Genomic DNA, 23,815 nt, shown 5'->3' on the forward strand with positions numbered 1-23,815 from the left:
TAAGTATCATCGGGGGGGGGGGGGGGGATTGGATTGGCGGTTACACAGCACAACCTGTTTCCAATTTAGCCAGATGCATTTTCATTATGGAAGAAATCTCTTGCTTTCCATAGTATTTGGCATTAACTGTTTCGATCTAAGTTAGCCAAAATTCTCACTCTTGTATTGGAGTTTGACAAAGATTCAGGTGGGTGTCCTTGGACTCACATGTGGAGATGAGGCCCAAGGCTCGTACGACAACTCCTGATAAATAACAATGTTCGTTTTGTTTTTGTTAGACAGAGGATACGAATGTGTATGAAACGCTTACAATTGGCGGTGATCTGTCGCATCATTCACGAATGTTCATCTTGTATTTGTTCTGTAGGCTGCTTCCCAAGCCGCGATAAAAACAGGCTTCGCTCTTTTGCTTTCTGGTGGAACATTCCTTTATGTGGCCGCTTCCCACATTCTCCCCGAGATTATCCAAGCCCACTCAGCCAGTCCGGAAGGGGACTCACGAAAACACACTGGTGTCCCGGAAAATGCGAATCCATCCGACTATACTTTGTACACGATGGGCTCCCAGGACCCGGTTATCGGTTACAACAAATCTTCGTCTGCTTCCAATAGCTCGAATGTTACCGCACCTGGAACATCAGTTCCCCATCTTCGCCTACCCGATCTGCTTGTCCTTACTGCCGGATCAATAGTACCTGTGTTTTTCAGTCTGGGACACAGCCATTGAACACAGCCGTCGGTTACTGTGTTCATCACTTTCTTCAGCAAACCACGCCTCTCCCAAATCTGTGATGTTTTGAAACCAACCTATATATACACATATGCTTGTTTCGTTGCCTCCATCCACTGCGTGCCACGAGTCAAGAAACTGCTGTTTTTCCTTGTTCTTCCTTTTTGGTTTTGATCCAGACAACAGTTTGTTTGGGAGAACTGTGGAAGTTTCGCTTAAACCAAGTAGGTGAAGATTAAAACTGCCAGAATGACTGCGCGATCTTAGCTGAGATGGGATTTCAGAACGGTCATGGTCAACTTGTTCGTCCGCTACGTGTCAGCTCAAACTTAACTACTTGCTCCGTCACAGTCAACGGAGCACATCTACCTACTTCTTCGATAAGAGGGGCGATACGGACTATGTTTTCAAAACGGTCATCTGAACGAAGAACACCACAGAGAATGGGACCGCCTGACCTCATTGGGTGGAATGCCTCAATTCAGAGGAAGATTTTCTCTTGGAAGGGATTACCTCAAGTTATCTGCTTATATCCTAATGGTCGTTAGCGATCCTTAGTTAGGGTCTCACTTCTTAATCTTAATCGACGAACCAGGTTCGTCGCGTGTTCATTCGCCTGGGCTCATCATCGCTGATTAGGTTGCATACTCCTTTAAGTCAGCTTATGTCTGAGTGACTGTGACGCTTCAGTGCCTCATGTAGCGTCAACAGTAGTCCTTCTTTCGTAGGCCACCACTGGTGCAAAAGGAATTTCCTATCCCTTGGAGGGATGGGGTGGAGGAGTAACATGAAGAACGTTGCTCGGATCAGTCGAGTTGCTTTGGGTGTATGTGGCTTCACTGCGACCGTGCACCTAACATCAGCAGTGGGTCTGACAGGACAGTTATGAACTGATTTAAATTTGATCGTTGGAAGCGCCAAAACAGTGGAACAAGACAACGTTTGGTCCATAACGATTGACTTCAAGCCACAGAAAAACGTCTGGCCTACATTCCATTGTGATGAAATCCGGAACCCAAGGAACCATGCCCACATGTTTTCTGTGATGATCACACTAGAGCATTCAATGCCAGTGCTTCAATGGTTAGAACCACACTGATCTATTAGAAGGGGTCGAGATGGCTCAGGTGGTTAGAGCGCGAATTTACTGACCGGAAGGTCCGTGGTTCGAACCCGACCTCTGCCATTCGACTTCCCCTGTCTAGGCTTGGGCGATCTGGCAGATCCCAGCTCTCGTGCCTCCTTCGTGTGGCATGACAGCTAGGCACCGAAAGGGTGCTACAGCTGAACGATTATTTTATTTTTTTCGATCTATTGGAACAAAGTTCATAAAAAAATCTTCAACACGGCCTGACATCTCCCACAGCATTCGAGCACCTCAAATAATGCTTGTTTATTGTTTGGACGTAATCTGAACCAGACGAGTTGCCGGTGGCTAACTTGTCGCTTTGGGCTGGGGTTGACTGCCAATACCGTTCAGCTGTAGCACATTTCGGTGCCTAACTGCTACGCCACCAGAAGGAAGCACGAAGGATGGGACACTGCTAGGTTGTCCAAGCCTAGGCAGGACCTGACGGCCAATGACCTACACGAGCTAAACCACGATACCCCCGTAAGCTAAAAACAACAAAAGAATAGACAAAAACACTCTTCAATGACAGTGAAAAACAGCCAGAATCAACGAAAATCGAAAGATACTATTGGGGGACAACATTGGGGTGGAGCAACGGTGAAAAAGGAGCATGGAAGGACATCTGAAAGGGCGGAAGCTTTGAGCATTGTAGAAAACAGCAAGCAGAAGGGTAGTCGGTTATGAAGGGCGATCAACTCTGGTACGGAGTACGTCAAGCTGAACTCTTCTTGTGTGATGACCCCGGTTGTTGTGCATGAAAAGATCACGCCTTTCGTTTGGTAGGAGAGACAAGGCACACAGTGGCGCCAGATCCACTTTTTCACCAGTCAGCAAGTCCCATCAGATCGGAACAAATAGGCGATGGATTTTTCCTAGTGACGAAAAAAGAGCCGGCAACTGAAGAGTCAGTAGAACGCACAACAAACTCGTGGTGAATGGTTCCACGCCTTGTATGCTGAAAAGAGACACCACTATGAGTAGAACAGTCCAATTTCACGATAAAATTGCACTCACAATGTAACAATCACAGAATGTGTACAGATACACAAAACATCTTCAGTACCACTTGAACACCGGTTCGATAAGATGACGCAGAGTAACCATGAGCAGGTAACGAGCTCACACGGGGAGGTCACATACGTACAACAGGTTACTTCCATTCCCTTCCACGGTCACCCAAAAAAGCCAAGCTTACTTCATGTACTCGCTCCGAATACAGATTTACACACCAGAACTTTCCAGCTATCCTGATTGCCTTGCTTAACAACCTCGCGTGTCGCCTATAGTGATATATATTTTAAGCATACGTCAAACTATCGTTCTACCATTTGCGTGATTCCACTAGAGATTTGCATCAAAATGCTCATTCAAGTGCACAAAACCTTAGTAGGGTTGGTTTGACTTGAACTAAATACCGGAGAATACCTAAAGTCATTTTGGAACGAGAAACGCCGAGGAAAGGCGTACCGGAATTGCCTTTGTCCAGAGAGGAAACAAAACACTGAACAAAGAAGACCACTGCATCTAGTGTGCTGTGGATTGTTGTCTATCAGGACAAGAAGGTAATGTAACTGCCTTCTCCACGACTTTCACTTGGATCGAGTATTATGGATAACGGTACACTTTGAGAACCGGTTCGATACAAACGGTCCTCAAAACGTCTAGGTGTGTAAAAACTGGACACACGTTCTATTGATGTCTAGTATAGCCTGGATTGGTTTGGTACAATGGTTAAGCAGCGGTAGTGCACAGTCAGAAACAAAATCAATTGTCAACCAATAGGTCCGAGCAAGCGATGTTAACAGCGCCCTCTTTTGAGGTATGAGTGGGACTCAGGAGGCTTGAGAGTGTAATCAAGCTAGATACTGCGCTTAGGGCATTCGAATCCAGGCTGTGAATATTTTTGTCAGATTCCCCGAAAGCTTCAGACATTCTCTGAAGTCTCCCGGCCCATCAGTACTTGGTGCACCTGCAAACTGAGTAGATTCACGACACTGTACCTACTATAGGAGATTCGGTGATTGGTCTGCACACTCTAGCACAGTCACAGTTTGATTAGACCCAGTCAATTCAAACAGGACTTTCGATACATGCAGAACTATGCTGCGGGGAGCCCCCTGACAATCCACACCAAACATGTGTGCATCAGCCAGCAATCAGACTAACCAGATGCGTCATGCGTTAGCCGCAGTCCCAAACCTCAGACGTGGACGTGTTTCCTTGACCAGTCACGATAATTGGGTAACAGTGGCTGTCAGCCTAGTCTCTTTTTCTTGTTTTTTTTATATGTTGAGTTCGATTATTCCACCCCTGAAGAAGGTCAACTACGGTTGCCGAAACTCTGGGTAATAAACGTTGGCATGTTAACGTGTTATTATACCATAATCCAACCAGTATTGAGGGAATCGGGGATAGCAGAACCACAAGAGACAGTGAATGTATGGCGAAATACAAAGTACTCAGGCATTAGATTTCAAGGGGCGATCAACTAAGTGTGCATATGCCACCCACAATGCGTTCCATTGGCACCTGACCAATAGAATCCGTACAGTCTCATCAGCTAATCACGTGTTCATCCGCATCATACGCGATCCCAACGTTAAACCATCATAGGCAAAGCAACTTACATCATGAATTCATCGTTTTCACACGTTAAATCAGGGCACCGGCGGGAAATTGAGACACTGTTCTTGCTCGGTGGAGGTAACCACCGCCGCCGGATGGAGTACACTAGACTCCAGTAGTCCTTCCGTTGGATAGGCGAAGCCTTTTGTGGACGTTGCAGAACTGTTCAGCAGCAGTGAGTGCTGGACAAATCTAGATAAAGGAAAGGAAGGGAGAAAAGTGAAATGGGCTGCAGAACTAATCTACACACGGGACGCCTGGAGTTTCAAGCCAAAATAGAGGAAATCGACGGTTTTGAATCAGTTTTATAGGCGGTTCCACACCGGACAAGACTGTTTTTTGAACCGTGTTAGAGATACTGCTGGAAAGTGGTATAGCCTGCAGAGCCATAAAGTGCCAGCTTCCTGATGCTGGGATCACGCGAGGTTAGAGAACAAGCAGTCTCAGGATATTCGGCGGGGCTAGCACAGGTAGTCCGAATAAAGAACGAGGATAGAGAAGCGACGAAAAAGCTAGGATAGACCCCGATTAATACCGTGTTCGTTGGCCAATGAGCTTTCTCCAGCACGCAAAGAAGCTACTCAAATGAGCTACACAACGGGAACCCAGGTCCAGGATTGAACCGCAGTTAGAAGCTAGAAATGGTCGGAAAACCTACCCTAACTTGTGGCTCCATAAAACTTTCGAAGATCAGTATAACACGTAGGAGAGAGATCAGACTATTCGGTTAATTCGCATTGCAGTTCTTATGAAGTGCGAAATACCTTGCGGCATCCGTATTCACAGTGGCGGAGTTGTATTCTGCTGATTGTCCTAGCGACCTCAAGCGGTACTGTCCTGGGAAACCAACACCTTCACCGATGTTGTCAAGGTCTAGCGGAGGAAGATGGTCTGAAATCGGGAGCAATGGATTTGACATGGTTGAGTGGACCGGCTGTGCAGGAATCACAGTGGAGGTGTAGGGTAATGCGAAGGACACCGGAGCTGTGTTTACCGGATCAAACACCCGATTAGGTGGATGCCAGTCATACAGTGAGGATCGCGGTGGGATTTGAGAACCGAACACTGGAGGTGCTGGTGGCGCTGTGGGCGGTGCCGTTTGGAAATCTGGAATCATGTGTGACCGGGAGAAGGGTAAAGGCATCGGAGGCGTGGGGTACATAGAAAGTGGAGGTGCGACGTACGATCTTGGGCTCACATCCAATGACGCGTTTTGGACTGGAGTAAGCTTATTGATGGAAAAAGAATAACAAAGGCTAAGTATAAAAATTTTCAGTTTAAATATGCATGTCAATCAGATTCGCACAATTGGTAATAAGCACCACGCACGCTGAAACAAAATGCGCATGGCATTCAACATACTTTAGATGTGAGAGAATTCTGGAACGGAACACACGGACCACTAAAGAAAAAGAGATACGCCGATAGCTTGGAAAATTTTTCCCTATCGGTGATTGCAAAATGTAACAAGTGGTAACTAGCGTTTGTTTTCGATTTATTGAGGCTGACGGAAAGATGAGTCAGGATTGGGTGCACACACTAAAAACCTTGAGTTGCGCACAGCCGCCTTGAATCTCGGGGGACGGACGATAGGACTGGGCTGTCATATCCACGGCAGTTTCTGTAGTCGCGGCCCTTGGAATGTTGTCCTGTACACTGTTGTATATCAACATCATTATCATCAGCAGCTGGAAAAACCGCGTACTTGTCATGCAGTGGTTGTAGCTGCCACAGTTTCGTTCACCGACGACTTGGGGAGGTGGGTGGCTTGGATGCACGAACACCACTGAGGGCGCGATTGGGCCATGTCTGACAATGTCTCTAACCACCAATGAGGCGACTTGAGTAGTGTGCGATGAGGTTGAGTGCGATCACTACAAATGTATCCATAAAGCGACCAAAGAAGTACCTGTACAGTTACACTACAATGTTTGCGGTGCTGTGGACAGAAGCGTTTGGTCCTAATCAATGTGCTGGTCAATCATGAAACGCCATCAGGGGGAACCACAGCCGGTTCGCTCGTACAATCACACTGACTTTCGGTATTTCGGATGGCCCGTTTCCGGTCGACGTGGGATAACAAGTGATGGAAATGGATTTGACCCATGGATCTTTGGTTCAAGTGATCGTGCTTTAACCACCGAGTCATTTCGTTAGTAGTGATAGCCCTATACCCATTTGGCAGTTATTTAAGCGTAACTCTACACACAAATGTGCATCCGCAAAGTGAACATTGTTCACTGATTGATAAACTTTTGAAAAGGCTAGTACACCGATCGGGAGCACAGGACACTGTACGCCGAAAGCGAATAATCAACCCCTAGATGACTGAAACACCTCCTGCATATGGATACTGTAGGTTGTCCTTCAGTAGCTCGAACGAAGAAACAAACTATAATGGATGAAAAAAAGTCAGAAATTCAGGACTAGGTCAACTGTGGAACAGTTGGCCATAGCGGCTACCAGGCCTCTCCGGGCACAAGAGATTGGCGATGAATGAACACTCCAGGTCAGTGAGTACCATTCACCAAGATTTCCGGCCTTGTGCGGTTCCCGTGATGGCTTCAGGCTAGCTATTTTGAAGTGGTACAAGTATCTAAGTAGTCTCCATCAAGGAGCGCTAATACAAGTGTCGATTTCAGGGGAGTCACTCTAAAAATTCCCTCATATGGGAGAGAATTAGCCACCGAAAGAATCCTGCTTCACAGGATCAAACAAGGGCGATCTGTTCTGTGGAATGGTCTCCTGAAAATTGCGCAGGCTTGGTTGTAAAGGCACGCTTTCCAGGCCAGCAAACGAAGCCTTCAAGCACTTGCGTAAACAAAATTCGTTGTCTGACACAACTGCATAGGATCAGGTGACTTGGTGGACAAGCACTGAAGTGACCTGGTGAATCAACAGATTATTTATACGTTCTTTGATGGTCAGATATCTGATGGGAGTTGGATGTGCACCAGACAATTCCCTTGGAATTCTTTGTAAGCCCTCATGTAAACGATTGGACGACAGCTTTGAGGAAATCATGGGCAAATCAGGTTCTTTAGCATGCTTATGTTGTCGACTTTCCAAACAGGTGATTGCATATCGTGTCCGAAACATAGTCCGATAAAATAGCTGCCTGATGGGTGTTAAAACCCAAAAGTGTCCGATATTTGTGTGTGCTTGGTTGTCCTGTTGGACATACACTTTTACCCATTGTGCTTGGTGCCTCCGTTCTCAACTCCTTCCCCGTTATCACGATGTCACCTTGAGTACTTACTGGCTTGACCATTTGATTAATTGTGTTCAAGTGGTCTTCGGTTACTTATGACATATTATTCATTGCCTGAAGGCGAACAACCGAGTAGGAGGAATTCGCCCAACTAAGTGTTGTTAACAACTGGCAGAACGATTACCCGGAATGAATTAGCATACAGGCGTGTACTTAGAGCGGAATTTAGATGAACGACAGGCGTCCTCATCTCTCAGTGAAGGCGAGAACAGTCTTCGGCAAACGATCGTCAAGCTGGCAGTTTGAACTGCCCCATACCCCTCCCAGCTGGGTAAATATCATACATGATCGACATAGAGTACTATAATGTCCTCAAAAATAACGCCTCTGAGGATAAGCCACTCTTTTCAGAGCACACAGCAACGTCATCCATCAGTCGAAGGGTAGCGTGCGATACCTGGGAAAACACGTCAGTTCCCAGGAGAGACCCCCTTTCACGGTTATTTGCCTCGAGGATGCGGGGTTACTGCAAAAAAACAATAAAGGATACCTCCGTTCACCCAGGGTATCAAAAAGAATAACGATGATCACAAACTAGAACTCACAAATGGAGTCGAACTGGTGGTGAGCTGTCGAGCATGGAGTACGTGTGCGGGCTGAAGTGAGCCAGAAGAGAAGATACCAGCCTCAATGGAGTTAACAGCTGGGGATATGGTGATCAGTTCATCGGACGCAACCGGATCACCTGTTGTAGATAACAATGAATTAAGTTCAAACGGTGCTTCGGATTCTTTACGAGCCAATGGAGCAGGCTGGTCGAGATTCAGCATGGCTACGCTCGAAGTGAGCGACTGAAATGGAGAAACAGTAGAGAGTATAAGTGGTAAGGAAAGTCCAACCGCTGCTGTCAATGTTAACCGGTTGCTCATCTTGGAGTCTTCAGATTTCTAGTCATCTCATTTTGTTCCAGCAAGCCACTATAGGAAACTGAGTTGCTGTTTTCAATTATCGACAAGAAGCTTCTCATATGAAGTTGGATCATTCTGTAGTAGATATTGTAAAATCATTGTGCTGACCAATCCGGAGTGAGAAACATCGGAACTGTGTAGGACACAAATCCTGATGGCCTTTGGAGGACCAGACGAACAGCGTATCTCTGAAATGCGGAGGGACGATTAATGGCCAGGTATATCCGGATACATCCGCAACATCCATTCGGTGTCTGGCTGCCACGCCACCTTATGAGATCACGGGAGTTGATATACTGGCACGTTGCCCAAGCCTAGACAGTAGCAATCGATATGCAGAGATTGGGTTCGAATCACGGACCTTATAGTCAGTGAGTTGGCACATTAACCACTGAGCCATTTCGAGCTATACCGGAGAATAATCCATAAGTGAGGGTGCTGCGTACAGATCTTACAACCCAATCCCGAAAAAATCGTTCAGCTGGAGCACTCTTTCGGTGCCTAACTGCCATGCAACCCGAAGGTTTCACGAGGGCTGGGATACCGCTGCCAGGGTGCCCAATCCTAGACAGGGGAAGCGGAGATGTAGAGGTCGGGTTCGAACCACGGACATTCCGGTCAGTAAATTCGCGCTCTAATCACTTGAGCCATCTCGCCCAATCCTGAAGTTAACACAGGACCAACGTGTCACCGACCGCATGATCTGAATGTTCGCTTGCACAGTAAAACCTGTCTTGACAGTCTGGAGCACTCCAAAGTAATCCTGGGGCAAAAAAGTAGTCGTCAGTTCGTGTTTAACCTCTAGAACAAACATCTTTAAAGGCGATTTTACATATAATGAAGCCCATTGAGTTGTTAAAAAAATAAACTAGACGGGAGTCATCTAGGGTGTACGTCAATATAAAAAGACGCTTCCAAACTCCGCATATCTCCACTTTTATATAGAAGTAAAAGAGATCATTACCATCAGAGACAGCAACATCAGTGTTCATACTGACGCTTAACTGCCGTACAGTGAAAGATGAGACTGCGCCTGTAAAAGTTCGAAATTAGTGATGAATTGTCCGACAACATCTTTTAGTTTTATAAGCGGTATCGAAGGGTAGAGGGAGAAGGTCAACCCTGCAGCCAGTAAGCTTCCACTACTCAGTAGTTAGCCACTGATGAATCCAAACTCACATTTAGCTTATCACTCGACTCAACATTTGTGCCAAGTCTCTGTTCCTGTGCTTCGCGTTCGAGTAGCTCCGCTTGTAATCGTCGAGCAAAACGCGGAGGAAGGTCGCGACGAAACGCAGCGCTCAAGCAAAGGCGAGTCTGGTTCGCCTTACCGGTCCTGTGAACAGTTGAACCATCATTATTGGTGGACGGGGCCCTGTTTGCTGCATCGGGATGATCACCGTTGATGTTCGGACTTAACGAGGACAGTTCGGCACGTTGCTGTCTGGCTGCGACCTGGGAAGGAATAAGAATATGGAAAGCTATGACAATAACTAATGCATCAGAGGAACAAGGAACCCGACTACAGTGTAAAAAAAGACCTATGAGCTTTTACTGCTGGATGGCAGCAGGAAAACACAGGACCAAGAGCCTACCTGACTAGCCTGTTCTTGAATGAATTTCGCCAGTTCCGCGTTCACAATCAAACCACCGGATGCAGATCCAGAGGTTGTCGTTGTCGAAGTAGAACGCGCAGCATCTGCTGTCCTACTGGAGATTTGTTCAATTGAATTCGCGGGCGTAGCCCTCCACTCTACTGGCTCATTTGGTGAACGTGGTGTGATTGCCATTCCTGAGTGCAGATTTCGTTCACCAGCGATTTGGTCCACATGCGCCGTTGGTTCAGATGAAGCATCGGAAGCAGCGTTGGTAGAACGTTGGACGGGAAGTGATTGTTCCGTGAGCACACGTTGGTCCTGAGATTGAGAAATGAACCCATGAGTACATTAGTCACAAAAATGGGTGATACTCTGTAATAATGGTAATTTAACTATTCCAAGCGAGTTCAGGTCATGAAAGGATAGTGATTCTACTTACTGATGTGTTGGTTGTATTATCATTCGGCTGAATCTCTATTTGTAGAGGCACCGCATGGTGGTTGAACAGAGTCTGATTTCCCGTTGAGCTATTAGCCTCAGTTCGGTGCATGATAGTCAAGTTGTTCTCATCCAGCGGTGTGTCATCAGAGGACGGTTGCTGACTGACGTGCGAAGGAATTATCAGTTCAGCGAGAACAGGTGGCTTTCTAGCAACGGTACGGAATAGACCGTTGGGGAAAGATGAATTCAGCGGCCCGGAATCGCCATCAATCCAGCCAAGTAAAGCTGGATACTCACGGGCAATGATTCTATGTGAGGAGGACAGACCACAAGACAAAGAGGTAAACAACAAGTAGATGAAAGGCAGTTCGACACAGAAAAAGGTTCGTTGGACGGCGGTTCGGTTAACCTACATGAACAGCCGAGTCTCATGTACGAAAGAACACAGTTTAGAGAAAAAGCTTTGGTGAAATTCGACGAGCGCGGAAATGTCGATTTGAATGAGGATCATCGCCGACAGATCGTGGTGACACTGCAAGGATAACGGGGAGACAGTGATGGGACTTATTTGAGGCAACCAGATATAGATCCACAGCGATTGCCGAAGAACAAATGACCAATCACCAAACTGCCTTGGTTGTTGGTGGATAGCAGCTTTTTAGCTAGGGCATCGAGCGATACAGTGAATGAAAAGCACTCATGCTAAACTGTGACTGTGGACGACCAACCGGTCAGCCCGTTACTGATTCAGATGTGATGTTTCATTCCCATTAGATTCTGCTGTAGGAGAGGATAAACCTCCATGGTCTGAGAGCAGCTCGGAGGTTGTAGATATTGCAGTTCAAGTATAGCGAAAACTGCGAGATATTCTAATAGGAAGGAGTGCCAGACACACATACAAAGATAGTAATGGCGACTAGTGTTCCTGCGAGATCGCTCAGTTTGTTAGAGCGCGAATTTAATGACCGGAAGGTTCGTGGTTCGAACCCGAACTCTGTATCTCGGCTTCCCCTGTCTAGGCTTGGGCGACCTGACAGTATCCCATCCCTAGTGCTTCCTTCTAGTGGCACGGAAGCTAGGCACCGAAGAAGTGCTACAGTTAAACGATTTTTTAAAGAATAAATTTTCTCCAGCTTTATGGCCGTTCCTTTAGAGTAATCGCTAAGGTGCATAGATTAATTAAGAAAAATATCCGCTTTCTAACGACCATGTTGTGTGGATACCTAGAAGTCCCGTACACCTCATGCAACCATAGATTTGTGCACACAGATTCGTTTGCACGAGGTTATATACCTCACCCGATAACTTCTTGGGAGGCCATGTTATGAAATCGTTTCAGCACCTATCAGGGGGAATAAGACTGAGCACTTGTCGTGCGCTTTTGAGGGACGCTGAAAAACCATCGAAAGACAAAACAAGACTATTTGATGAAGTTGGTGACGTTTGCGTTGCATTCTTGTTACAAAATTGGGGATGTGTTCTGCTTGTTTAAATCAAAGTTGCCTCGAAGTTCCGCTGAGGCGGAGCACTAATAAGTGAAACGGTGAACGGGATTGGAGATGGTTTAGTGAGGTAGTGGGACTTTGACTACAGGCGTTGGAGCCCGGCTGCAAGCGTGGATTACTACAGGTTCGTTAAACACTTGAGGTTGAGTACTACTCTACCAGATCACTAACTGGAAATGCCCAAGAGATTGGGAAGGTTTTCGTTGCAGGAAGCAGCAGCGTCCTAATTCACCAAATTCGGTCAAATAAAAACAGGATAGCAAAAGGAAGAGGATGAAACAGCAATCCAGCCGCTGAATCATCATCTTGAGCGAGGAGATGAGCACCTCAAAGAGCAACCCTACGCAATCTCTGGAAGAGCAGAAAGAAACTGGATAGAACACTAATACCGTCGTGAAATATCATCCCTCCAACATGATAGAGCACCCTGTCTGGATAGTCAGTACCCTACATTATTCAAGAGGCTGGTGGAACCCATGTGAACAGCTTCAATTCCACACTACGCACCAGTGGAACGGAGTGATCCAAATGGGAGAGAAAAACGTCATGCGAAAGGTATTTAAGCCGAATGGAGGAAATACGAAAAATCTCGCTGTTCGACCATCGGTATCCCCAACGCATTGACCAAGTCTAGTGAGAACTTCCGACTATTAATGCTGAAGTACGCCAGATGGCTTTATGAAGAAGAAACTCTACAACGATCGACGCGCTACTCAGGCATCACAGGTTGCTCCGGTTAGCACAGAGCACAGCTCGCAGAGCTCTTCTGGCCCAGTCCTGTGGACGCAATAGCAGTGAAACATAAAAGCTTTAACCACTGCCGGGTTGACACAGTTGCCGACTCTCAGGAGACTCAACTTATGAATGGTTACTGAGACTAGCAAACAAGATTCTCTCTCTCACACACACACAATCGGCTGCACTTTTGCAACAAAGCCCTTTCTTTAAAAAAAAAACTAATTCAACACCAATTAACTAAATGTTCCACCGCCTCCCCTCTATATCTCCCTGCTCTTCCACTTTCCACTTTAGCAGCTGGAACCCTTGGCACGCGGTTTACCGCTGCTCACTCGAATTGAAACAGGCTCCATAAAGTCTGTGTTAGAAGAAGGCAAATTCGTCTGACGATGCACGGCAAGACTAAAGCCAGCACGTAGTGAAGGTAGGGAACAAAAATACAAAAAAGAGCAAGGTAGAGAACGTCAGGAAGAATATTTACCGAGCCGACTTTAGGATGAATTCAATCCGCTCGTGGATGATTTGTTGAGAGGATGTCAGACGGAAATAATGAAGCACGTTAGCATTCGGTTGATCAGCATCCGTTTGAAGCGGTTTCACCGAATTTCGTGCATGTAACCAATCCATATTGAATGGGAATAACGGCGCCTGCGACTCCGTTTCGCATAAGCGCTGCTGCGTTGGAATTTGGAGTGGTTTGAACCCCTGAAGCAAGCAAATTTCCGGTAGACGGATCAATCGCTTCCAGTCCAATACATTGTCCAACTCGTCGACAGAGCATGATGGCGAATGGATGTCGGATTCGTCTGGCGGGCCATTTGACAAAAGATCGTTAAGGAAGGTAATGAATTCTTCCGAGAGGGGTGGAGCGTAGATCCGGAATGCGGCGTCTGCGGAAAGTTGAGCAGATTGGTAGTATTTGATGAAAAGGAAGCAATTATTTCATCGATTCAGGTTAACAACGCAGTGAGATCAGAATGGGGTTTAAATAAATAGGGTGAATACTGTCAGTGCGACCCAAGTGGCACATGAACGACTGAACAGTAGTCAAATATCCCAGTCACAAAACACATAATGACTTTTGCCATCATATGTACAATGCTTCTGAGAAAGCGCACAAACACAGGTGAACCAACCATTGCTTCGGTTACTTCCAGAACCCTTGACATAGGTCACGTTAAGTCCGCTGATTAGAACGGAGAACAACGTGACACCAGACAAATCCAGTCCTCCCGTTTGAGATCAATCGACGATCACGGTGTTCGACAAGCTGACCAGACGTACACTCAGTAAACAAACCGGGGCAAGGATAAGGTACGAGATGCTGGTTTGTTGTCCAAGTCTAGACAGCAGTTCACTTCATTTCTGAAGATGAGGCGAAAAGCACATGTAACCATTAACCAGGCGGAAGTTACGCGGTCAGTACGCCTAGCTCGACCTTGCTTCAAGGTCAGAAAGACATGTTCCTTTCTTCTCCTCCCTTAATCACCATTACTCTCCAAGGATCACTTCACTCCGTCCAGACAACCATGACCATAGATCCAATATCTCATTCGAAGCCTGAACTATGTAAATCAGGCGATTCCAACTCACCGACAGAACAAACGGTCCATCCATTTACGAACAAACACTACATCTAGTGAAAGTACGAGGACTGGAGTCCTGCAATAAAAATACGTTCGGGACCTCGGCCGCAGATAATCAAGAAACTCAGCAAATTTTGGGCGTCTCTGATGCTGCTGACTTCCGCAAGCCGAGGCCACACGGCACTCTCCGTATCCGATTCCAGTATATCTCAGTCAACAGTTTATTATTCTGAGGAAATCACATGAGATAGGTCGAAATTTCATTCTATTGGGAATCGCTTGATAGTTCAGTCTCAACCTAAAAATGAAATGCATCTATCGGGAAGACGATCAAGAGTAAACAAAACTTCTTCGATTGCAATCCCCATCAATGAAAAGGGACAACCGGAGACGAAGAAAGAGTAGTTTCTCTTTCTTCATATGGTTGACCTACTTCATAAGTGACACCTCAGTGCAAACGCTCCATGTCATTAACCCAGCTTTATATAATAAGCTTGGTATTCAGTTCATGCCACTTGTTCGTTTCACAGTTTTGGAAGGCCCACAACCCGAGTACCCAGACTGGAAATGAAACGTTTGTAACCCAATTACCAAGCTTGGCGAACAGACCAACATCCGAGCAGAGCATTCGGGGTACCTATACTCCACAACACCGCTAACACAAGAACTGCCAAGTTCGACTCTGTGCCCGATAATTCAAATTCGCATATTTGTACCGACGGAATATTCACGAATGATGAATGTGCGCATCGGATAGGACCAGAAAGGCTGCATGTATTACCGTTAGAAAAGAGGCATGAAACAAAAAAAGGTGAAATACTGAAGCCACAAATCGACTCATAGATTTTTTGCGAAGCCCAGAAATTTACCGGGAGCGCCTGATGGAGACATTAGTTGAGTTGAGTTCCTGACATTAGTTCAGAACTTCCACGCGTGGAAGGTTCGACGGTAACCCGCTGCAACAATCCGTAGTTTGAAGCATTCATGAGGGAAACATGGAATAAAAATGCAAGCGACTGACTTGCTTGGAACAGAAGTACGAGAATGCAGTACGTGATGTTTCCGAGTGTCATCCTCCAATCATAGGAAGGATCGAGGGAGATTCCACAAGCCAGGATTTGGCATAATTTCGTGATAGAAAGAAAGAAAGCGTTCAGCTGTAGCACCCTTCCGGTACCTAGCTGCCATGCCACCCGAAGGAAGCACGAGGGCTGGGATACTGCCAGGTTGCCCAAGCCTAGACAGGGGAAGCCGAGTGGTGGAGGTCGGACCTTCTGGTCAGTAAATCCGCGCTCTAACCACTTGGGCCATCTCGTCCCCGACCATCTCGCCAGAACGTTCTATCAGCCGCCTTTTCAAGTGATTCCCTTGTGGGCTCATGATGCGGGCAAAGTCGATGCGTTGTGCAAGTTTCAAACCTTGTATAGCACCCATTACTAAGCCCTAGAGGGAAGAGCGCCATATCACTTTCACACAACAGTAAAATCGCCAAAACGTTGTTTTGTGGTGGCTTCGCAAGTCACTGGATCTTGAACTGAACCACAGGGCAGTGATAAACGACAGCATCACCCTGGCGGTTACGATGAACAAGCTCCTAAAAAAAGTAAAGTCGAGTGTACGTACCTGGTAGTTACCTCAACAGCCAGTGTTGCACACAATAAACTCAGAGTGATCTTCAATTGTACAAGCCAGTGTGATGGTTGCTTCCTAAGCCAACAGAAACATAGATTCCCATCAACTACTTATCAGTAGTCTGTTTTCAACCCTGTTTCCTATGATTTTGTCCGCCACAACTGCGCATTGAACGTACGAGATCGTCTACCAAGATAACAGAAGTGAACGTTGTCCCGCATTTTCTGTTGCTGTTCCATTCAATGCTCTGAGTGTAATGGCCTCATTGCAACTGCATCCATTTTATTTCTTAGGACAGTGGAGCGGAGTCCAGTGTTGACAGTTGTATTTTCAAGCAACTTCGTGAGACTCATCGCCCGACAATAATCGATTTAATGCGAAGCGGGTGCAACGAGGAAGGGGCCCGTGATTTCAGGGTGGCAGTCCACCAATACGCCCACTAAATCCCAGCACTATCATAAACGAGCGATCGTCCGTTGAAGTACCGTTTGATTCTTAGGTCAAATAGCAGTCTGTTCGTTCTGTGTGCGAAGTTCCCGCCCAAATCAAACTGTTGCGTGGGCGCGTCCGGTTGTTCCGCATCTTTGCCTACCGCCGCTGATGCTGTTCTTAGAATCCATTCTAGCTTGTCATTTTCCCGACTGCTTTCCCCCCTTTGGACAATGCCGCACATAGGGTGTCTTCAGTTCGAGATTATCCTGTCATTTGCTACCGATCACCAGCTTACGGTTTAGAGCAGCCCGCTCACTTACCTACCTATTCAATACAAGACTGTGACCAACATTTCTCCGACCAACATTTCTCCATTGCGCAGATTTCCTCTTGCTATGAACAGCTGGAGATAGTTCCGAGAATTTACTTTAGAGCTTTGCCAGATCGAACTTTTAAGTCGGCCACTCTCCCGACAGCTACGTAAAGTAAAATGAAGCTACCGTTGAAATGCTTGTTCATGTGTGGCAGGTCCCATCCAAATATTCTTACTCAGCAGACTGTGTGAAATGACTAACGACTACATCCTTTTTCGAACTTGCTCGTGGTATCAGCTGGAATTCGTTGAACCATCAACTGCAGATGCACTTGTCGTTAACTGAGTAATCAACTAAACGGTCAATACACTTTCATTCCCAAGGAAAACTTATGGTATTGTGGGCATGCAAGCACGAGCAGTTTTCGTGAACAAGATTATTTTCCGACGTTTTTGTATCTATGAGCCGCTTTCATTGTCGCGCATGACAGTTTGGTTAGTCTACAGATCTAGTGGTGGAATATGCGTTTTCGTGTTGCGGGGCGAGATGACTCAAGTGGCTAGAGCGCGAATTTACTGACCAAGGGGTCCGTGGTTCGAGTCTGACCTCTGCCTCTCGACTTCCCCTGTCTAGGCTTGGGCAACCTGGTAACATCCCATCCCTCGTGCTTCCTTCGAGAAGCATGGCAGCTAGGCACCGGAAAGGTGTTACGGCTGAACGGTTTATTTTTACTTATTTATTTTCCTGTTGCCTTGGGCTAGAACTCATTCAAGCAGTTTGGACCTCATTTCTACTGGTATTCTCGGTAGAGAATACCGAGATTGTCTGCTTCAGATTTCGCTACCAAACATCATTTTCTGTAAGGACAGACATGAGTTGCATCTACCATACCACCCGTGCCGCAACTTTGACTGCAAAAGAGCTGTTACTAGGTCACGTCGAATCTGGATACTTCGATTACAGGTTCGCTGACCGTCCCGTTTGGTATCAAAGGCGAAAGCTCGTATTTTCTCTGGCTACTTTGCGCTGGTCGGTTGTACGGAGGCCAACTGTCCCTAATAAGCGAGCATCACATCATTTAGACGGATGTGTCACGTGCAGGACGCGGACCAAACGAAGGCATGCCCTGATTGGTCAGAATGCCAGCCAATCCGGATCGAGCATCATTGACTGGACGCTTCTCGCCCCCTCACGGTGATTCTGGCACGACCTTATGGAACACCTTGCGACTACCCTATAAACACAGTTGTGATAATTTTCCTTTGTCTCCATAAAGGGCTGTGTAGAACTACCGTGCCTTTTGATATACCATAGTGGGCGGAGCAGGAAGCCAAGGGACCGATACAGAGTCGCAAGATCGTCCATCAAGACACAACATCCATCGTGCATGCTTGGCACTATATCCCAACCATCAGACTGGCGTCATTCCTCTTCGAAGCTCAATGCTGAGGACCTAGCCTTGAGATGTGTTCATGCAGGCGATAGAAAAGTCTGTATAGACGGGCGAAATGTCCTAATCCACAATGATTCTCAACAGAGAGAGTTCAACGTACTGCAGGCAAGGCCGATTGGACTGTTATCATGACTACGGGTGTGATGGATACAAACTCGTCTCCGCTTTCGTCTTCCAAGTATAGACCATAGGCTGACCTGAAACCGATGATCACTTGGCTATTTCGCTAAGATACGTGTACAGAACAATCACGGTGAATATTCCTCCCTTCGTCAATCGTCCATTACGTTGACATTTGAAATTCCCCACATTTATTCTGTCCCTAGTTCCATTTTTTTGTTTAGTGCGTGCATATGAACTGGCGTTTGTTTGTCTTTACCACTTCACTCGCTTGGCCTTGAGGTCATCCAGCCATTTGTGGCCGGCTTTGTGCACGTTTGACTGCCTGACTTGGGGGCCTTTTTGCTCAGTTGGTTCGTACTTTTGTAGTCCAAGTGGACCATTTGTTTTGGACGAGTATCAACTGTCGAGGTTTGTATAATTTGTGAATTTATGTCTTGCATTAGCACTATCGTAAGGAAACCCAGCTCCGGCTTTGTTTGGCCTTCCCGGAGGTTCTCGTATTACGCGTCACTCGAAGATACCGTTTGCTCGTTACACTCTGTTTTCTGAATGATTATCGATTGCAGAACTGGAGCCGGCTTCCAACGTTAGTGAGAGAATTGTGCAGGCTGAGGTAGGAAGCTCATAGTGTGAACCGAACACTGTCGGTTCCTGTGATATCAACGAAGGGAAGCAGCTGTGCCATAAGTTTATTTCAATTTAAGAGTTGAAATCTTAGATGACCAACGACCTTTTGTAGCTAAAGTCGACTCGAATTAAAACACTCAGCCATTCTACCATTGGAATGCCTTCTTTATAACAATGATAATCAGGCGGAATGGACTTGGACACCACGGAAAGTCGTTAAGTTTATGCGATGATCGTGAAACGTGCATTTTAAAAAAAACATCCGTCTTCTCTTAACGCTGTTTATAAGCGGCAGTGGGAGATGGAAAAATGAGTAGCGAACTTGGGCCTGTTGCCTGATTACACCCCCCCGAGGGTGCAGTGGTCAAATACGGTTGTCAGGGGGACCAATGTCTGGGATTTTGGATTCGTCCGTGAGTCGATCGTTTGTTAGGGGTGCTCAAAAATATAGGATTACTGTGCCCACGGCCTGGACAACCTAACTGGATCGTTTTTACGACAGACATTTTCTTCCGCTACTCGTCTCCGGGGCTAGTGTAGCATTCATTCATATTGCATCCATATGGTCACTCCTGTGCTGTACCCATTTCTGCACGCCACAGCAATAGGTGTGGACTGAATTACATACTATACGTTTTATTACCTTTATAATCATCGATTCCGTTCAGCTGTGACACGCTTTCGGTGCCTAACTACCCTGCCACCCGAAAGTTGCACGAGGGCTGAAATACTGCCAGGTTGCCCAAGCCTAGACAGGGGAAGTCGAGAGGCAGAGGTCGGGTTCGAACCACGGACCCTCCGGTCAGTAAATTCGCGCTTGGGCCATCTGGCCCCTCATCGATTCGCGGTTCCACTGTGCTTCGTTGCTCATGCAGCTTGTTTATTTATTTGGTGTGTGATTTCAGAACTCACGTCAGGCCACAATACCGTAAGGCCATTCTGTCCATTCGGATTCAGCCAACCAGATGGATGATTTCGCTGGGTCGTGAAGTTCAGGACTCCGGAAAATACTAGAACAAACACTGCTGATACCCTAACCTACCACATTAGTGATTTATTCATGAATGGACTGAACTAAATCTAGTGGGTAATTAGGTCTTGGATAGGCACACGACACCACGCACAGTTTTGGGACAGGATGAAACAATGCATTGAAAAATGAACAGTTACAGGGTCCCTAATAAGAACCGTTGTTTTTAGCGAAGCACACTCATCTATATATGAATTTGGTTTTGATGTGAGACTCACCTGGAACCCAACTAAATCTCTCGTTTGAAAGAAAGCATTCAGCTGTAGCACCCTTCCGGTGCCTAGCTGCCATGCCACCCGAAGGAAGCACGAGGGCTGGGATACTGCCAGGTTGCCCAAGCCTAGACAGGGTAAGCCGAGATACAGAGGTCGGATTCGAACCACGGACCTTCCGGTCAGTAAATTCGCGCTCTAACCACTTAGGCCATCTCGCCCCAAAATCTCTCGTTTATGATGTTTCTAATTGTTTTCTTTGTTATGCAATACAATTACTATAACGGAAACTTCCATTACCACCAAATACATTGTTTGATGGCATTTAGTGAAGTCTACCCAATCGGAAGAAGCATTTATTCACAGCTGTCTAGATGATAAGAGATGACGACTGTTATACAGCTTCACCACGCTGTCTTGGTGTGTGTGTGAGAGAGAGAGTTACGGATATGCGAGAGTATTGAACATGTGCTTCAGACGAAATGGAAATTCTGTCTGATTGTAAACATGCTGAGGACCCTAACTCTGGTTCAAAAAGCGCTTCATACGATTCTGATTGCTCCCCCCGCCTGCGACGAAAGACCTCATCCAGGAGACAGTTAGGGATTCCCAGAAATTGTTTCCAGAGCAACCCTCTGTGATTGATAACGCGTCCAGAGACTTGAACAACTGCCCGCATCGTGTATATCCATTTGCCTCTATGGCAACTTTGAGGAGCGAAGGTAGAAAACAATAGGGCAGTGCCTCAACTACATTATGTAAGCAGTGTCACCAACTCGGAGAGACTTATCTGCTAACACTTCATGGTTTCTTATGTGGCCATAGAGGGTGGGTGAAATTGAAGATGCTGCATGAATTCCAAACTGGATGTGATAATCACCAACGAGGGGTGGAAATAAAACTCACCTAAGGAAACTGGGTGTGTGCAGGCTTGCTGTCGCAGCCACAGAAATATTAGACTAAGGCTTGCCAGTAGATTGTGTCGGATGGAACTCTGGCATTGTTTGGGCTCTTGATTATGGGCGACGTACTGACGCGCTATCCAGTCACACAAACGGACCGTACAGTGAAGCAACAACGTTCGGCCAATCTCCGATTTGGCTGTCGACTGACGATTGCGATGAAAGGAAAAACAAGGTTGGGGGAGAGGAAAGAACAGTTACCAAGGGCATGTGGTATAAACCTCGATTTACTTGGGAAACTCAAGAACGGCAACAGTGATTCACAGCAAAGAAGAAACAAGAACGGTATGTGGAGATTGCTAACGCAAATCACACTGGAATAACGAATAACTTGGGTATACGTTTTAGACAACTACATACACTGGATGGATGCTCTAAATATTGACGTTCCTGATACCGTGAACGATTCAGTACCCAAAAACGACAGACTATCTACTATCATTTATTTTTGAAGAGCATGGTCACAAACATAAAAAATGAATGCAAGCGATGAATGCGAAAGAGTAACAGGAGAATGTAGGAGAAAAGAGAGAAACGTCTCATTCGAAATCATGCCAAAGACAGTGCCAGTCTGATAAGGTGAATCCCAAAGTATGTAAATTAAACTTAGCAAATCCCACTGGTGTTTATACACCAATGGGTATAACGCTACCACAGTCGCATCACCACTTCCGGAACTATTAGCTCCCTTTCAAACGACTCACTAGTCACAGGTCATCAGTTTTTTTTTCAAGAAAGTTGTCCACAATATGCTATGAGAATGCCGAACGACAACAAAACCAGTTGTCTCAGGTTGATGAACAACTGTTTTCAGAATAAAGTAGTTTAGATCACCCTCTCAAAAGGGTTATTGTCTGGCTGGAATGACGAAACAACACTCACGACTCTGTGTGGTGGGCGAAACTCAGCAAGGCGTGATCAGGTTATTGTGCCTAGCTAAAAACGGTTCTCCAAATCATTCTATGGCTCCCACTGTGCTTTCACCCACTAAGAACTAGTCAACATATCAGACAACCTGGTTCATCCATATCACAGTTCTTTGGTCTCAAGTTCTGTTATTCCCTCGGTGAAATCTAAAGAATGCAACAACAAAAATTACCTTTGAATCCATGGAATGTTCCATCAGAAGATAGATATGCAGAGTAACTAATCGCATCAGCGATTGGCTGTCTGAAGCAGTCCAGCTGTCTTGATAAGAACAATTGATGGCGTTCGAAAATTCGTTTGCAAGAGAAACCAACCTAGATGCATCTGCAAAGAAAAGTGTAGGTTGACAGTGCACAAAACTGATGAGTCTACAATCTTGAGATGTGGTCATGAAACTAAGAGATAAGTTCAGGTAGGTAAGTTGTCATGTATTCAATTCACGAAAAGCTTTCCTAAGCAAACAGGGCATCTGCGCAGATGCGGCGTTTTAAAAGATTTCCGCATCGAACAAAAAAAGACTATCATCGCAAGAAATTTACCTGAACAAAGTTGGAGAGCCGCGAAGAAATAGAACAAAAGTTGACGTGGGTCCTTCTTCCACTGAACCACTGATGTCGAATTGTCGTCCAAAGATTCGGAGAGCTTTGTGTGATTCGAACAAGATAACGCGCCACGTAACATACTCGTCAGATTAGTGGATGCTGCCGGGAAAGGATACTCACAGGCTATGGCACGAACGTAGTAGTAAAACAGAGTATCTGATCGTTTCTTCGCTCCCTTGAACCAAAATAATAGAGAAGAAATGTGGCAAAGTGTGAAGAAACACACCGATGGAAGCGGCAGTAAATAGCGCGTATGCAAAGAGGTGATGAGTCACGTGAAAAACCAAGTTGCAGCACAGGGATTCCTATTTTGGTTGGAGTTAGATTGCCTGTTTAACGGGTACTTTTACTCATGGTTTAGATTCTCAGGAATCGTAACACCAATGGAGAACTTCAGTGCGCAACGGTCAGACAACCAAGGCAATGTGAGGGAAATGCGACACCGAAAATAGAGAGTAGAACGGTCTCAGAGCAAAAAAATCGTCCAGCTGCAGCACCCTTTCGGTGCCTACCTGCCATGCCACCCGAAGGAAGCACGAGAGCTGGGATACTACCAGGTTGCCCAGCCTAGACAGGGGAAGTCGAGAGGCAGAGTTCGGGTTCGAACCACGGACCTTTCGGTTGGTAAATTCGTGCTCCAACCAGTTGAGCTATCTGAAATAGAAAACCACCGGTCTGAAACACCCATGACTAGGTCTGTCGCCGGGGGAGAGCATATTAACAGACCGGTTAACAATAATTTCGTACGGTGCGAAGTTTACTACTGAAGTATAAACCAAACACTAGTGATCTATTCTATCCGGCGGTCCCCCCAGAGTGAGAGTTGAAAGCATTCAAAAGCATCGGGAGATCAAAGATCAAAGATAGGGAGATCCAAAGCCCTGAATTAGGGTACCAGTCCGAGGCATGCTGTGCACATCGGTGTCATCAATTGTCAAACAGTTAACTGAGGTATGTGGGCGTAATC

At 46.2% G+C, this 23,815-nt stretch overlaps 3 protein-coding genes across 3 annotated transcripts in view; 1 reads left to right on the forward strand and 2 right to left on the reverse strand.

Annotated features, from left to right (window-relative positions):
• T265_03683 (hypothetical protein) overlaps nt 1-857 on the forward strand; it is a gene marked incomplete at both ends in the record, with an annotated part of 21,960 nt that extends 21,103 nt beyond the window's left edge. The window contains one exon of the mRNA XM_009168225.1: nt 368-857. Within this exon, the coding sequence (XP_009166489.1) occupies nt 368-727 (360 nt within the window). The remainder of the gene's footprint in view (nt 1-367) is intronic.
• Nucleotides 858-1,861: 1,004 nt separating this feature from the next.
• T265_03685 (hypothetical protein) lies at nt 1,862-15,968 on the reverse strand (the record flags this gene model as incomplete). Its single annotated transcript, XM_009168227.1, has 12 exons — nt 1,862-1,990; nt 4,529-4,679; nt 5,252-5,715; nt 8,304-8,549; nt 9,122-9,298; nt 9,846-10,121; nt 10,262-10,582; nt 10,704-11,114; nt 11,605-11,866; nt 13,430-13,838; nt 15,556-15,805; nt 15,834-15,968. 12 exons carry the CDS (start codon nt 15,966-15,968, stop codon nt 1,862-1,864), a joined length of 3,231 nt encoding a protein of 1,076 aa, XP_009166491.1.
• Nucleotides 2,380-23,815, reverse strand: part of T265_03684 (hypothetical protein) — a gene marked incomplete at both ends in the record, with an annotated part of 39,313 nt that continues 17,877 nt past the window's right edge. The window contains 11 exons of the mRNA XM_009168226.1: nt 2,380-2,734; nt 4,490-4,679; nt 5,252-5,715; nt 8,304-8,549; nt 9,846-10,121; nt 10,262-10,582; nt 10,704-11,013; nt 13,430-13,838; nt 21,264-21,465; nt 22,419-22,570; nt 22,786-23,023. Coding sequence (XP_009166490.1) covers nt 4,520-4,679; nt 5,252-5,715; nt 8,304-8,549; nt 9,846-10,121; nt 10,262-10,582; nt 10,704-11,013; nt 13,430-13,838; nt 21,264-21,465; nt 22,419-22,570; nt 22,786-23,023 — 2,778 coding nt within the window. The remainder of the gene's footprint in view (nt 2,735-4,489; nt 4,680-5,251; nt 5,716-8,303; nt 8,550-9,845; nt 10,122-10,261; nt 10,583-10,703; nt 11,014-13,429; nt 13,839-21,263; nt 21,466-22,418; nt 22,571-22,785; nt 23,024-23,815) is intronic.

The sequence above is a fragment of the Opisthorchis viverrini genome, assembly GCF_000715545.1.
Source record: "Opisthorchis viverrini unplaced genomic scaffold opera_v5_53, whole genome shotgun sequence".
Taxonomy (NCBI): domain Eukaryota; kingdom Metazoa; phylum Platyhelminthes; class Trematoda; order Opisthorchiida; family Opisthorchiidae; genus Opisthorchis; species Opisthorchis viverrini.